The sequence below is a fragment of the Carassius gibelio genome, chromosome B1 (genome assembly GCF_023724105.1).
Source record: "Carassius gibelio isolate Cgi1373 ecotype wild population from Czech Republic chromosome B1, carGib1.2-hapl.c, whole genome shotgun sequence".
NCBI lineage: Eukaryota > Metazoa > Chordata > Actinopteri > Cypriniformes > Cyprinidae > Carassius > Carassius gibelio.
In genome coordinates this window covers 35,749,596-35,764,844 of record NC_068396.1, presented here as the reverse complement: position 1 = coordinate 35,764,844, position 15,249 = coordinate 35,749,596, and the positions used below count along the sequence as shown (strand labels likewise).

The 15,249-nt window shown below is 35.8% G+C and overlaps 2 protein-coding genes and 2 long non-coding RNA genes across 5 annotated transcripts in view; 2 read left to right on the top strand and 2 right to left on the bottom strand.

Moving 5' to 3' along the window:
• The window catches only part of LOC127949439 (B-cell receptor CD22-like), a 336,416-nt gene that overhangs the window by 78,054 nt on the left and 243,113 nt on the right, over positions 1-15,249 (bottom strand). The gene's annotated exons all lie outside the window — the stretch shown is intronic.
• LOC127949593 (uncharacterized) lies at positions 4,362-6,456 on the top strand. Its single transcript, XR_008152390.1, has 3 exons — positions 4,362-4,553; positions 5,936-6,140; positions 6,380-6,456. It is a non-coding gene; the product is annotated as an uncharacterized LOC127949593 (long non-coding RNA).
• The window catches only part of LOC127949451 (translation initiation factor IF-2-like), a 77,386-nt gene continuing 76,212 nt past the window's right edge, over positions 14,076-15,249 (top strand). Inside the window, exons 1-3 of the mRNA XM_052546770.1 lie at positions 14,076-14,357; positions 14,495-14,815; positions 14,933-15,001. Coding sequence (XP_052402730.1) covers positions 14,318-14,357; positions 14,495-14,815; positions 14,933-15,001 — 430 coding nt within the window. The 5' untranslated portion in view covers positions 14,076-14,317. The remainder of the gene's footprint in view (positions 14,358-14,494; positions 14,816-14,932; positions 15,002-15,249) is intronic.
• The window catches only part of LOC127949583 (uncharacterized), an 89,051-nt gene continuing 88,290 nt past the window's right edge, over positions 14,489-15,249 (bottom strand). For both annotated transcript variants that reach the window (XR_008152379.1, XR_008152378.1), the window contains exon 3: positions 14,489-14,611. This is a non-coding gene — a long non-coding RNA (uncharacterized LOC127949583). The remainder of the gene's footprint in view (positions 14,612-15,249) is intronic.

Here is a 15,249-nt window from a genome sequence, read left to right as displayed (position 1 = left end):
TTATGGTGGGGGGAGTGCATGTGAACTTGTGCAGGGTTAATATGCAGAGTTCAACCTTCTGATTTTCATATTGCATTATGAAATTAAAAACAATCCCTGTGGTTTTGATCTGATGAATTGAAATGCAACTATTTGTTTCTCAATCCCATGCCAATGTTATTTATTATACATCACACTTTCAAGTGTCGGTTCAGATCTTTAGACGTGTTTGTATTTTGCATTTTTTGTTTTGTTTATCAATTATCAGTTGATGTGTTGACGGCAAATTGCTTGTTCAATTTAAATGTGAATGAAAGTGTTGTCTCTATCATTAAATAAATTACATTAAAAAAAGTGTTTTGTCATCTTTATTTAAACATTTAAGGCAGTGGAGTAACATTTGTTTATGATTATTGATCGAAGTAAAAAAAAAAACCCTGTTTACACAACATGATTTAGTTGACTGGACTAGAAAATAATAGTCAAGTCAACTTAAAGAAATTTGTTACCTGGACTAACTCCACTCTAGTTTGAAGTTGTTTCAACAAGATTTTTTTTGTCAAGATAACAAAAAAATTTTAGGCAGCGGGGTAACAAAATATTTTTAGTTGACTCAACAAATTCTTTTTTACAGTGCAGCTCAACGTGATGATGGTTTTGTACTGAACAAATTTCACAGACCTGCAAACACAGAAACAGTCGACACAGACCTCGACTACATGAATGTTGCTGCTGCTGAGAGAAACGCTGTGGATCCAGATCAGATCTACACAGAACTGAACTCCAGCAGACAGAGTGACGTTTATCAGAGTCTCAGAACTGATTCTGTTCAAGAAGAGTCCATCTATCACAGTATTGGTCAAACACTGGACTGAACACTGAAGTCCCTTTTTCTACTTTTATTGAATATGAATATTGCATAAACTTTGAAAATGGTACAGTAGTTTTAAATAATCTTGTAGGTCTAATAAATGCTAAATGTATGACTACTTTATCTGTAAACATGTTCACTAATAAGGGAGTGTCTGATGACATCACAAGAAAACAATCTGTCTCAAACCTTCGCCGTTGATTTCCTGAGCTGAAATATTTGTAACTAAAATGTTGAAAAATTATACATACTTTGTAAGGAAACACGTTGAGTGTTCATCAGTGTTGGGTATAGTTACTTTGGAAAGTAGTTAGTTAGGTTACAACGTTACCATCAATTAAAAGTAATCAGTTATGATACAGCGTTACCTATTCATAAAAGTAATGCGTTAGATTACTCATGCATTACCAAAAATTAAAAGCCGTTTGCAGCGGCTCACACATGACAGACACAGCCCCCGGCCCCTTTAAATGCACCTAGAAGTCGTGACTCCCGACAATGAATAACGTCAGACATCCGACTAAATTAACACTGCAGGATAACAATAACAGGAAAGACAGTCAGCAATCGGCTATTCCACATGGCGTTTTATTTATTTATTATCAAAGAACATATTATTAATCAAAATTCGCACCTAACGTTACCCAGCCCGGGTAGCCTAGGCTACTGTATATTATGAGCACCACAAGATAACTCCTGATTTTTCTTTAACTTTAAATAATGCAGTTATCAAAGTACAAGTATGCTTACTTGTAAACACAACCTTAAACAGGCTTGCAGATTTAAATCCATTTAGAAATGATGAACAACCAGCCAGCCAACGATCTAACAGAAATTAACAGCTGCCTGTCAGACAAAAATGATAACAAACCGAATTAAATCCTTCACTGCCACACAGGCAAATGACAAATCGCTTAATAGCCGAACTAATTATTATTAAAGTGTCACTCACAGTCACAAGCCTAAATTCGCTTTAACACAGTCCTCTTACATTTACTCTTCGAAGTAGTGATTAAAACGTAGCGTTAAATTTGAGGTAGAATTTTTGGCGGTCGACAGAAGCTTTTCACCAAAGCAGATTGTGCATTTTACCGTTATGTTCTTTTCTTTTTCGTTGACAAATTGAAAATAATGTGCGTACTTCCATAAACCAAACGCTGTCCTCTCTGCTATCTTGCCGGGAGTTCGAAAAAAAAAAAAAACACACACACACACAGGGTCAGGCGCAGGGCACAGACGCATCACAGCCATTGACTTTACGATCACAGAGCTTCGGCTCCGCTGATACATCCGCAGGTGGCACAGTAGACCTGGGACTACTGTCTGACAAAAAGCAGGCTGCAGTCCGGATTTTCCTTTCCTTAAAATAACAGATTACTTTTTAAAAAAAAATAACGAAGTTACTGATTACTTACGCACGAAACTAACGCGTTAAGTTACAAATTTCAGGAAAAAAGTAATTAGAGTACTCTAACGCGTTACTTTGTAACGCGTTACCCACAACACTGGTGTTCATCAAGGGAAACTATCTGATTCTGATTAGATTTTGGTCAGTCAGATCAAATTGGGTCAATTTGTGAAAGTGGGTAGTTCAACATTAAAAAAAAGGGATTCTAAAATTGGATCACATTTTGGATCGGTATCAAACCGCCATTATGTGTTTTTCAAGACCTTTCAGTAAGATTGAGAAACCGTTGATAAAAGCAATACAACTTTAAAACAAATTATGAGGAAAATGTGATTTGCATCATTCAATGAGTTGAGGATTTATATTTTTATTTTGCTCTTGACTCATTTAACTATGCTAGAAGCAGACATTATGCAACCTATAATAATCCATAAATACTGCCCAAAATAGCTTTCAGTATCAAACTAAAATAATCCTTATACATCTTCAGGCCATTGATCACTGTATATTAATCATCAGAGATGAACCACTTCAAAGAAGTTTTTTAGTTGAATCCCTCAAATGATCAGAGGTTTTAATGAACCAACATATTTTTCTTTTTCTGGAGCCTAATAGTTATTAATATGTTGCTTTGGCTCATTTCACATGTTGTCCATCAGAGGTCAGTGTGGAGAGGAGTTATCCACTGATGATGTGTTTACTCTCATTGTAGAAAATGAGCTTGTTACCTCCAGCACTGAAGGACACACAGAAGTGTTACAGTCTCAAGACTTTTCTTTTAGCAGCAGTTATGTTTTGTCACTGGTGTAAAGGAGCAGAGCTATTAACACTCCAATGTCGAGCAAAAGAGGTTTTGCTAATCCGGAGAAAACGCGAGTAGGGGGAGGCTGCAGACCTGGAGCTGGTAGATATAGGCCCCAAGCAGTTTTACGCCCCTGTTGTTCCTCATGCGTCCAGTAAGGGGAGGCTGTATATTAGTATATGAGCCTAGTCATCAAAACAGCAGACCATATTTGTATGATAGCAGCAGACATTTTTTGAAGCCATACGAATTGAGGTATGTAAATAAGTTATTGTTGTTGATTGTATTGTAATGATGCAACATTTATTATTTATAAACGATTGATGCGATATCAATTCAAAAGATGTGTCAATAATTTATTTCGAGAGGCAAAAGTACTTGATTGAGTCAGTCTGTCTGACTCAAACTTAGCTAACCACGTGTAGGTTAAGCTGCCCCTAGTCTTCTCTTTACCCGCTCTGTCTCACTCACTTTTAAAATTAATTACATTTTTATTTTTATCTTGTTGTCTGTCTTTAGCTTGCATGACATGGCTTCTTCTGGTAAGTGAGCTTTTCTATTTTCTTCCTTAGAAGGTTGCTATAAAGTTTATTGCTGGTCATTAAATTATAACAATACAACTTAAATACTAATCCTGTGACATTACAATTTCTGTTAGCTTGACATGCCTGCAATCAGGGAGTGGTGGTGTCGGCACGTCCTGATTTTGCCAAGTCCGATGTGTTCCTAGGTCAACATATTTTGTTGATCCTGGAACAACATTTTACTCCAAAAATATATTCTTAACCATGTCCCTACACCTAAACCTAACCTTAACCATGAGTAATCCCTAAAATCAGAGGAAATGATAGATGAATGACACTGATGTACAAGCCCCAAACACTGATTTTAAGCGTAAACTTCACAAAATCTATAAACTGGTTCTTCAAATCTGATTGGTTAATCACAATGTTGTTCCAGGGTCAACAACGATGTTGTCCCAGGAATATGTCTCACTTGGTAAAATCAGGTTAGGCGGTGGTGTCTACGTCTAATTGAGCGGTTTGAGACAGAGGGGTATGTGTATTAATTTCTTTACATCTCAGTTTGGTGTTTCATTCTTTGTTCCTTTCTTGTCAGTAGAAATAATTGACCAAACTGAGGCATTACAGGTCACTAAATTATTTATACATTATAAATTGGTTATATATAATTATTAATTATACATTAAATTATCAATGCAGCCTGTTTATTGTCCACAACAAGATGTGTCCTATTGGGGGCCAACAATGTAGATTTTTTTTTTCTTTTTTAAAAGGCATGGGAAAAGGTTCGCCCACTGGACCGAGGAGGCAAGATGCCTGACTGAAGGGACATTACGACCACTTTACAGGAGTTTTACAGGACTAACACATGACTTGCCACAACATGTTGTTGCCAGGAGGAACCGAAAGTTATCCAACCAGGCTCTGGTGGACTTCATTGTGGCAAGAGGAACCGATAACCACATTCAGGTACATGCATCAAGAATGCATTTTTTACACAGCAAAATCCCCAGTGTTAATTTAACACTCTGAGTGTGGACTCATATAAACACTGAAGCAGTGTCAAAAGTAACACTGAAGCAGAGTTGAAGTTAATGAGATAATTAAGAAGTTAATTGAGTCATGATTAAGCATTATTGAAGACACCTGATGTTAACAAGCAGAATCACCAAACGAGAAAAATCACAATTTGTGTGTCACCATTATAGTGGTCAGTGTTTGCTTTAGCTTGGATCTTGGCTTGTAACTTTTTACTTTTAAAGTTTGTTTGTCAAACCAAGAGCAAAAATCATCACGTGTTGATGATTATGTTTTAATGTACTCGTTGCTTGACATGAATCACTGAACTCATTTACAGTCTTTTCTCAAAGTAAAACTTCCATTATTGATTGTCACAGCTTTGATTTCACAATGAAAAAATCTGTATTTTCTATACATTTTGTAGGTATCTCTTGCAAGTGATTCTGATTTTTTTTTTTTTTAATTAAAGAATTCTAATTTTAGGCACACACAGATAACAATAATCAACGTATGAATCTCTACAACGGTGACAAACAACATATTCAGATAAACAGACCAACTCTGAACATCACAAAACTAGATACAAAATGAACATAAAAACAGCAAAAATAAAATATAGTTAGAATAAAAAGTTAAAAAGACAGTTCAGCAAATAATTTATTCATGCCGCAATGCATGATGGGAGCCATGGATGAGTTTTTATTGGCTACAACATGCTTTTTTGATGGTCACCGTTGTTGTGATGCTCACGCTGATTTCTGATGAACTAACTATTAAAAACATGTCATACTATGTCAGAAATGCTGAGTTGCTTACTTTTCTTTTTCACTTAATTTATGTATGCAGTAAAGAAACTTAAACTCAGGCATTCAGGTCACTCTATAACAAATAGCTCAAATCACAATCAATGGCACACATGATTGCCTCTGCTGTGGTCTGTCTGTATGATATAATTCAGTCACCACATAAAATCTAAAGATAATAACTGAAGGGTCAAGATCCCAACTAAAGCAAACACTGATCACTATAATGGTGACACACAAATTGTGATTTTCTCAGTTGGTGATTCTGCTTGTTAACATCAGGTGTCTTCAATAATGGTCAATCATACCTCAATTAACTTCTTAATTATCTCATTAACTTCAACTCTGCTTCAGTGTTAATTTTAACACTGCTTTAGTGTTTATATGAATCCACACTCAAGAGTGTTAAATTAACACTGGGGATTTTGCTGTGTAACTGCATTCTAAACCAATAGCTTATCTAGTAAATAAACAACTTACACATACATGGAAATGTTTTTAATGTCATTTTCAATTTTCTCTGCACAGTCCATCATCAATGGACAAAAAAAAATCACAGTGGCTTGACACTTTTTCCAAGTGTTCCATAAAGAAAGTGCCTGTGCCATTGTTCATTGAAGATCAGGAACAAATTGATATTATCTACACTCACCTGACTTCAATTCTGAACAGTACACCCACACACACCCACAGTGACCAGATCAGATTTATTATGGATGTCCTTTTTCCAGAGGTCGGACTAATGTGTTAGTTGTGCTCTGCATGGTGTCATATTCACATTGTTTTTAATGTCAAATAGTTTATCCATAATGTTAGACCATTGTGCTAAAAAATGATAGTTTTGTGCTTAATATAGAAAAGGCAGTTTTGATTTTTCTGTAAAAAACAAAACAACAACAACAAAAAACTAAACATGCAAAATGATGCTTGGCTTATTTGGGCAGTGATAAATCTCAGTTCTTTCTCTGGTAGTCCATCATCTGTGCTCTTGCTGTTGTGGAACATGTGTCCATCTTGAAGGCTGAGGAGAAATTCCTGCGAGGACCTGTCATTGAAGGTACTGTAAGGATCCTATAAAGGAAATATTTATAATTAACCATTGTTTCTACCACTATGCAACTTTTGCTTTATTTATTTTTATCAGTGAGCGGGAGCACTTTGACAGCAGGATAAAAAAAAAACAATTAAAGAAGAGTGGCAAGCCATAGGAGAGTCTACAGGAGTCATGCAGAATCTACAGGAGTCATGCTGTTAAGAAATAAAAGTCATGGTGTTAATAAATATTTTTGTGAACAACAATATTGTCTCTTTCTTTTAAATGACCCTTGGAATTTTAGAAAAGGGTTAAATTGTGTTTGTCTACATAAAATGCTACGTAGGACATGTTTTGTAGCTGTATGACGACCAATTGTGAATTGTACAGCAGATATTTCATTTAGGATGCAAATGATTACACAGTACTGTATGTCTAATGGCCTAAATATGGTTAATATCTAAATATAGCTTAATATAAATTCACAACATCATATATCACTCAGTCTCCTGTATACAAAAACAGTTTATAAATATAAATAATACATTTTACAGTAGGTCATAGGTCTGCTCTGCAGCCTCCCCATATAGTTTTATTCGCCGTATTTCCTTCTCCCCCTACTGGACGCATGAGGAACAACAGGGGCGTAAAACTGCTTGGGGCCAATATCTACCGGCTCCAGGTCTGCAGCCTCCCCATATAGGAAAACGCTGCCTCCCAAGGATCTTTTCCCTGCCAGACATGGTCAGCGATATTGCACACACACACTCAAACACTAACGCACTGCATCGCACGCACTTCATCCACACATTCGCGAGTCGCTTTGAGTGACCGATTTATTTATATTACTGACTTTCATTTAATTTCCCTTTCAGTATATCTATGACTTTGGTTGCTCAAGAGAAAAAATATATACTAATCCTGTGTTGTTGTTTTTTTTTTTTTTTTTTTCTCTCTGGACCGCTGATGAGTGTTTTTGTTTGGAGGAGAAAGCTTCGGATCTGCTGATCTTGTTTACTTTGATGGCTAAGTTCATTTAATTATGCCTGTATGAAAACCTTGTCGTTTACAATTGTTGTTTTTCTATTTATAATTATTATTATTATTATTATTATTGTTCGTTTTTGTTTTTGTTCCTTTCCTCCTGATTATATGGGGTTTTTGATTTGTGTCCAGAATTATGTATAAAGAAGGGAACAAATATATATCACTGAATTCTTTCGAACTGCAAGTTGTTGTTTGTCTTCTATTAACTAACGTACAAGCAACCCATGTAGTTTTTGTGTAACTGTGGTTTTAAAAACCTGGGTTATCACGGTATTTTGAAATTTATTTGGTGACAGGCCAAAAGCCTGTCTGGCACCCGGACTATGAAATAGATACTGTTTCCAAAAGGTCACTAGGGCATGCCACCGACTGATCTGTGATGTATGTATGCAAGTACAGTGAAACGTCACAGATGTGCTCTCTGACGATGTCCTGAGCTGATGTGGTCAGAAATACAGAGAAGGGGAAGGTAATGTTAAAGATATAGTTGCTTCAACTCAGCACGGAAGAGAAAGACTGCAACGTTGGAGATTTTGTCTTATATTAAAGCAAAGCTTGTGTAAGATTTTAACATGTGGGACATTCTAGTCCTATTTTCCAGCATCTGTAAAGGTGAGTGTGAGGGCTTTTGTACAGAATGTTTTTTTTTTTTTTTTTTTTATTTTTTTTTTTTTTACTGCATGATCATCCGTCTCATGTGTGTAATTTATTATTCTCTCTAATATCTCTTGCTCACACATAACAGCTCTATATAATAATATTTCTGTTTTCAGTTGTTGTTGGTGCTCCAGAAACAGAGGGAGAGTTGATATCAGATGCAGATATGAATCTGAATATGAATCAAATTTTTTTTTTTTTTTTTTTTTTTTGTAAAGGAGAGTGCATCTTTGGATTTAGAGACATCATTGTTAAATCAGGATCTCCAGCTGAAGAACTGATGACAAGAGGACCAGAGTTTTCACCGTCAGCATCACTGACCTGAGAACAGAGGATACAGGACGATACTGGTGTGGAGTGGAGAGGACTTTAAAGGATGTCTATTCAGAGATTATGTTGCTGGTTAAAGAGGGTAAGTTTTCTGCAAAGTGACCTATATTGAAATGTACACAGCCCAGCAGCTGTAGTTTATGTTATTATATAAAACAGGGGTTCCCAAACATTTCCATTCCATGACCCACAAGTCTAATCTATTTCACGGCCCACCAAAATATTTGACATTACTTTAAGCCTAATCTTACTTAAAAGTTTGATGACAGATATTAAGTATTTAAGAAAAATAGCCATTTTATTTTAGAGTACAACTGAAAAATTTCACTACTAATATTTAAGTTTTAATTTTGGTTTACAGACGTTACAGACCAAAATAAGTAGTGTCCATAAAACAGTGAAACAGGCTCACTCCAGGGAACTGAAATCTGCACTGTTGTGTTTTGATGCAGAAAATGCTTTCATGATCCTTCCGTGTGTGTCGGCGAGAACGCAGCACAGTCCAACAGTTTTTTAGAAAAGAATAAGAAGCAAAGCAGAGCTATCTAAAACAGTTTGGAGATTAAAATAATTGTGAAATAGGTTTAAAAAAAATGCAATAAACGTGTCTTGTTTTAAATAAATGAATTAATGAATGACATTAAGTTCAGGCAGAAATTTATTTTTGCAATGGTTAAATAAATGTTAATAAATGTTCATATCTTCAAAAGATTTCTGAACTTTGGCAAATTTGTGTTTGGCAAACGAGTGGGGCAGGCTGAGAGCCGTGGGAACGGAGCGAGGCCGGTGGAGTGATCTGGTAATGAGCGACACCTTTGACACTCACAGGTCTCGAGTCCCACGGAGGAGATTGGAAGGACACAAAAGAGGAGCGATGACAATGAGGGACGAGAGAGGACCAGGCCTGGGTTTTATTTGGTGTTTTGTTTTTGTTTGTGCACGGCAGTCGTCCGTTAGGGGCTGTTGCATTGTTTTGTGTTTATTTGATTATTAAAACTTTGTTTGATTGTCCGCCAGTTCCGGCCTCGTCACATTTGTGTAGCCCTAGACTGAACAGTGTGTGTGTCATTGAAACGCACATTAAGCTGCAGCCAAGTGACTTTGAGCGACCCACCTCGTTCCATTCTGTGACCACAGTTTGAAAACCCCTGCATAGATATTGATGGTTTTATAAATGCAGTTGTTTTATTTGAACAGTATGACAGCTCTCCCTTGTTTCTCAGCTCCACAGAAAACAAGGCCTGTCCAGATCTCAACATCTATCCTCCATCCAGGTGCTGGATATTTAATATTAGATTTCCAGTGTGTCTTGTCATAAATCTGCTTCTAAAGTTTCTGTGTCAGTAAAGCAGCTCAGTCTTTACTTTCAGATCAAACTCTGAGCTCATTTTCAAACACACCTCATTTGATCACATCAGACATGAATCATCAATCGAGCAGCTTCACGATCACAGATCATCCCTTACGAAAAAGAAGTTTATTCAAGTGTGCTATTAGTATACTTCTTTTAAACTAAAAATAGGAAAGTATACTTTTAGTTGACTTTTTATGTACTTCTCAGAAATGCTCTTTATGTACTTCTCAGAGATATACTTAAAATTACGTTTAAGTATCCTTGACTAATACTTACAAAAAGTCTAAATATATTTGAGCTATACTCCTAGAATCTGTGTTTTCATTGTTTTATGGCAGAGGGTGCTAGTATGCATCTTCTGTACAAAATGTTCAAAAATACACAAGTGAAGAAGAGAAAGAAACACCACCCAGCAGGCACAGTACATCAATGTGACGTCAGGAAGACGCTGGACTCCAACTAGTCCAACGTCAGACGTCATATTTTGGTTGAAAATGAAAGTCGGCTTGATGTCTAAACCCAACTTTGTTTGACGTCAAACTCTGACATCAGACAGACGTTGAATTTTGGTTGGAATAAGCACCACACAGCAACAAAGGGTGTAATGCATGACAGCACATTAAATATCTCAAGATCTCAGCAGAGGAGGATTAAACAACTCCACAAACAGCATTACCAGCTTCACTTATTACTAATCAGACTGACTTTATTTCTGTCAGACGTCTACAAAAGCTCTTATTGAAAATTAACAGGGGTTTAACTCTAATGTGTTTAATTTTCATAAAAGCATAACAGTTAAACACCATAACAGTGATTAGTGTTTCCATTAGTTGGGCTCTTAACACTTATTACATGTTTTGGCTTTTGTGGCTGCTGTGACAGTTTGTTTGTCGAGCACATTTGCAGCATCAAAGAAAGCTGAAGTGACATGAGATCAGGTGATGGCTGTTACCTGTTAATGGTTTTATAATCATCATAAAATAACCTGATTTGATTAACACTGATGTGTTTTAATCTAACAATTATGGTATTCCATTAGTACATTCATATTACAAACCTTGGGTTTCTGTTATCAGTATTATAACAATCAGTTTAAAAAAAAATTACAAACATGAGCTTGAAAAACTTAACCTATACTGACACACACAGACATCAACAATCATTGTATGAATCTCAACAATGGTGACATGCTTCATGCAGCAATGCATGCTGGGAGCCATGCGTTTTATAGTATGGTGGCTCCCAGCATGCATTGTCACCATTGTTGAGATTCATATACTGACTATTGATGTCTATGTGTCTCAAAAGCTTTTTCTCCCAAAATGTATTTAATAATAAAAATTCAGAATGTCTGATTTGAAGAAAGAAAGAAAGTATTGTCTCTTGAATATTGTTCATTAATAATTAATAAACACTTTGGGTTAATGATGCTAAAAATAATTTTCCACAATAATTTTTCTTCATGATGATACGATATCACCTTATCTTTGTTTATGGCTCCTTTTATAACAATTTATGTGTTTTGGTCAACACTATTACAGGAACCCGCTGACTTACTAAGCCAAGAGTCAAACTACCCAACTAAAGCAAACACTGATCACAATGATGGTGACCAAACATTTTCAAATAAAACATCAACATCTAAACCTCTGTTAATTCTCAAAAATAACTTATGTAGACGTATGACAGGCATGAAGTCAAACTGGTTAGTAATAAGTGAAGCTGGTAATACTTGTGCTGCCATGCATTTCACCGTTTTTTTATGTTTTCTTTTGGGGGGTGGGGGGTTATTCCAGTCAAAATTCAGCATCTGCCCAACATTGGAGCTTGACGTCAAACAGTCATTGGATTTAGTGAAGTGACATTCAGCCAAGTATGGTGACCAATACTCAGAATTTGTGCTCTTCATTTAACCCATCCAAAATGCACACAGAGCAGTGAACACACACACACACACACACACTGTGAGCACACATCCGGAGCAGTGGGCAGCCATTTATGCTGCAGCGCCCGGGGAGCAGTTGGGGGTTCGTTGCCTTGCTCAAGGACACCTAAGTTGTGGTATTGAAGGTGAAGAGAGAACTGTACATGCACTCCCCCCACCCACAATTCCGTCCGGTCCGAGACTAGAACCCACAACCCTTCGATTGGGAGTCCAACCCTCTAACCATTAGGCCACGACTTCCCCTCCTATTTACACGTCAAACTGATTTTCATTTTCAACCAAAATCCAACCTCTAACCGCTATTATTATGTTTGAGATATCAATCACTGGTCGATGACCATAATGTTTGTATAAACTGTAGGTAACAACTGGTAAAATTTACATCTAGGTCATAAAAAACATAATAATACCTACACTTAAATATTTTCTTCTGAGCCATGTCATCAATTGCTCTTGAGCGAAATCTCCTCATCCGTTGTCTGATTGTAATTTTGCAAGGATTTCTGTGTAGTTAAAGTGTGCATACACTGCATCTGTCAGCTTTTTTTTTTTTAAACTTACCCACATTAAAGTGTTTAAAAAAAGAATGCATGAAGCTACAATGAAATGTTTTTGTTTACAAGCAGATAGACTGTTCTTTCGTTGTATGTTTTGCATGCTCAGATATTCATGTAACAAAATTTATACAAATTCAAACCTAAAAAGGGACATAGTAGTCTTAAAGTATGATATAAATTTCACTTAAAGAAAACTTATGAGTATACTTGCAGTATAAGTGTACTAAGTATTGAATTAGTAAACTATCAGTAAATCAAGTTCACTTTTATTATAATTGCAGTACAAACTACAAACATAGAGGTAAACTAGTTGTGTACTCAAAGTTTGCTACTGTTGTACTTAAAGTATATTTAAAAGTATATTTTATATACTAGAAAGTGGGCCGATTTAGTCCCAAGGAGTATTGAAACAGTACACTTACAAGTATACTACTAGAACACTAGAACACTTTGTATACTTGCTACATAAAGTATACTTAAAAGTATACTTGAACTTTACTTAAGTAAACTTAATAAAATAAACTTGAAGTATACTACTTTTTGCTAAGCGATCACATCTCCTCACCAGCTCAGATCAGACTCTGCTCTTTCATATTTGTCACATGGGACCACTACTTTTGTGTCTTTTTTTTAAAGCTTACTGTTAATCACCATACTGCCATTGTATGAAAAAGCACATGTAACATTAAAAACAAAAGAAAAATGTTCACCTTAATTGTTGTGTACTTATACTCATGACGTTCCACAGACACCATGTACGACATGCATGACATTACTCACAGAGCATATTTTAGCACCGTAAGAGTTTATATGTAGTCCAAAAAAGTGTGTGACACATCTGCTGGATTGACAAATACACTCTTTTAACACTCTTTCAGTGTTAAAATGTGCTCTGTGAGTAATGTACATATGTCACACTTTTGAAAGTGAGAGAGTCATATTTCAGGAGTGTTAAATTTGACTCAAATTGAGTTTATTGTACACTGGCTGCGGCTGCCACTGAGATGCTAGTACTAACAATTAGCTTTATTAAAATATAAATAGTAAGTCTTTTGCTTCGGTTAAACATGAGATGTGTGCAGCAGTTAGTTACTAAACAGGATGTTCAACCAGAGCCACAGGAAGAGCTGTGTGGCTTCAGATAAACACACAGACTACACTTCCCACCATGCAGCTCTTCTCCCAGGACTGACATGATGGATGAAGTGTGACTTTAATATACAAGACATATTTCTGGATTATTTACAGTTTCTGTTAACAACAGCATTTCTGCAATGATGCCATCTGACCCTTCACAGAGAGCTTGATTGACAGGTGATTTGACCAATAATAATGAAGAATCGGTTATTATTAGGAGAGTATATATATATATATATATATATATATATATATATATATATATATATATATATATATATATATATATATATATATACATTTGCATGCGTGTAATGAAAATATATTTAATAAAATATATTTTATAAAATTATATTAAAAATATTTTTAATAATATATATTTTTAAAGATATTTTAGCAAATATAATTTTGGACTTTTTTATATTTTGTAATATATTTTAAATGTATAAATAAAGAGTTTACATGCAAAAGCCTGTTAGTGCTGTTTTTCTTCTAAAATGACTATTTTTATCAGTCTCCTGTGTGTAGGTTCACTGTAAGTGTTTGTAGCCAGTAAAAGATCGGAGCTGTAACAGAAAGCACTTGAAGGGGGAGGCAGAACAGAAACAGAGGAAACAGGCTGTGGTTTGTGAGTTCACAGATAGTTTCCTGGTCATTTTTCACACACAACACCCTCAACATCACATGAAGAGAGTAACACACTGTCCGTCAGCGCTAGTGTTTGATTCTCATCACCAGAGACATATAACTGTACTCTCCACTGAGAGAAGAGAGCAGGATTCACAGTATTACTGAGATCTGACTTCAACAAGACATTTGAGGAACTTTTCTGAACTCAACCGAAGAAGAAATGAAGCTCACATTCATGATTTCTGCGTTTCTACTGACGGGTAAGTGCTCAAAAATATTTCATTCTTTTTTTCTTTTTTATTATATATACTATATATTATATATATTTTACTGTTACATTAAAAGTGTTTATTGTCTAACAGTTTATTTTGCTGTGTGTGTGTGTGTGTGTGTGCAGTGAGCAGTTCAGTGCCTGTGGATATTACAGTGAGAGGAACAGAAGGAGAACAAGGGTTTCTGAATTGTCCTTATGCTGAAGGATATGAAAACTCAGACAAATACTTCTATAAAGGACCTTACAGAGAGAGTAAGCTTCTCCTAAAATCAGCTGGAGGACAGTCATCGGTGTCTGAAGGCAGATTCTCTCTGCTGGACGATCATCAGAAGAGATCATTGACACTGACCATCAGAAACCTGAGTCTGTCAGATGCTGGAGTGTACATCTGTGGAACTGGATGGAACGGAGAATATAAACTAATCCCTCTGAACGTGATCAGAGGTGAATAACGTTCATCACACAGCAGCAGTCTGTTTCATTCTCTGTGTTTCTGCTCTGTTCTGTAGTTATGGATTTGTAATGTATTTTTCATCTGAATGATGTGATCTTGTTTCTCAGCTACACAGAAAACAAGACCTGACCAGATCTCAACCAGCACCCTTCACTCGTACACACACACCAGCACAGGTACAGACATACACACACACACACACACACATTCTTGTAAAAATCTATTGCTAATGTGTAGTCACTCTGTTTATATAAATAATGAAAGTCATAATTTCAATAAAATCATTAATAATTAATCTTATTCTGAACACATTTTAATACTGCATTCATGATAGTCATGAAATTACCGTAATTGATATGTTTTCAACAAGTTCTGAGCAGAAAGTTCATGTCTCAAACTTGCTCAAACTCTGAATTTCATTTAC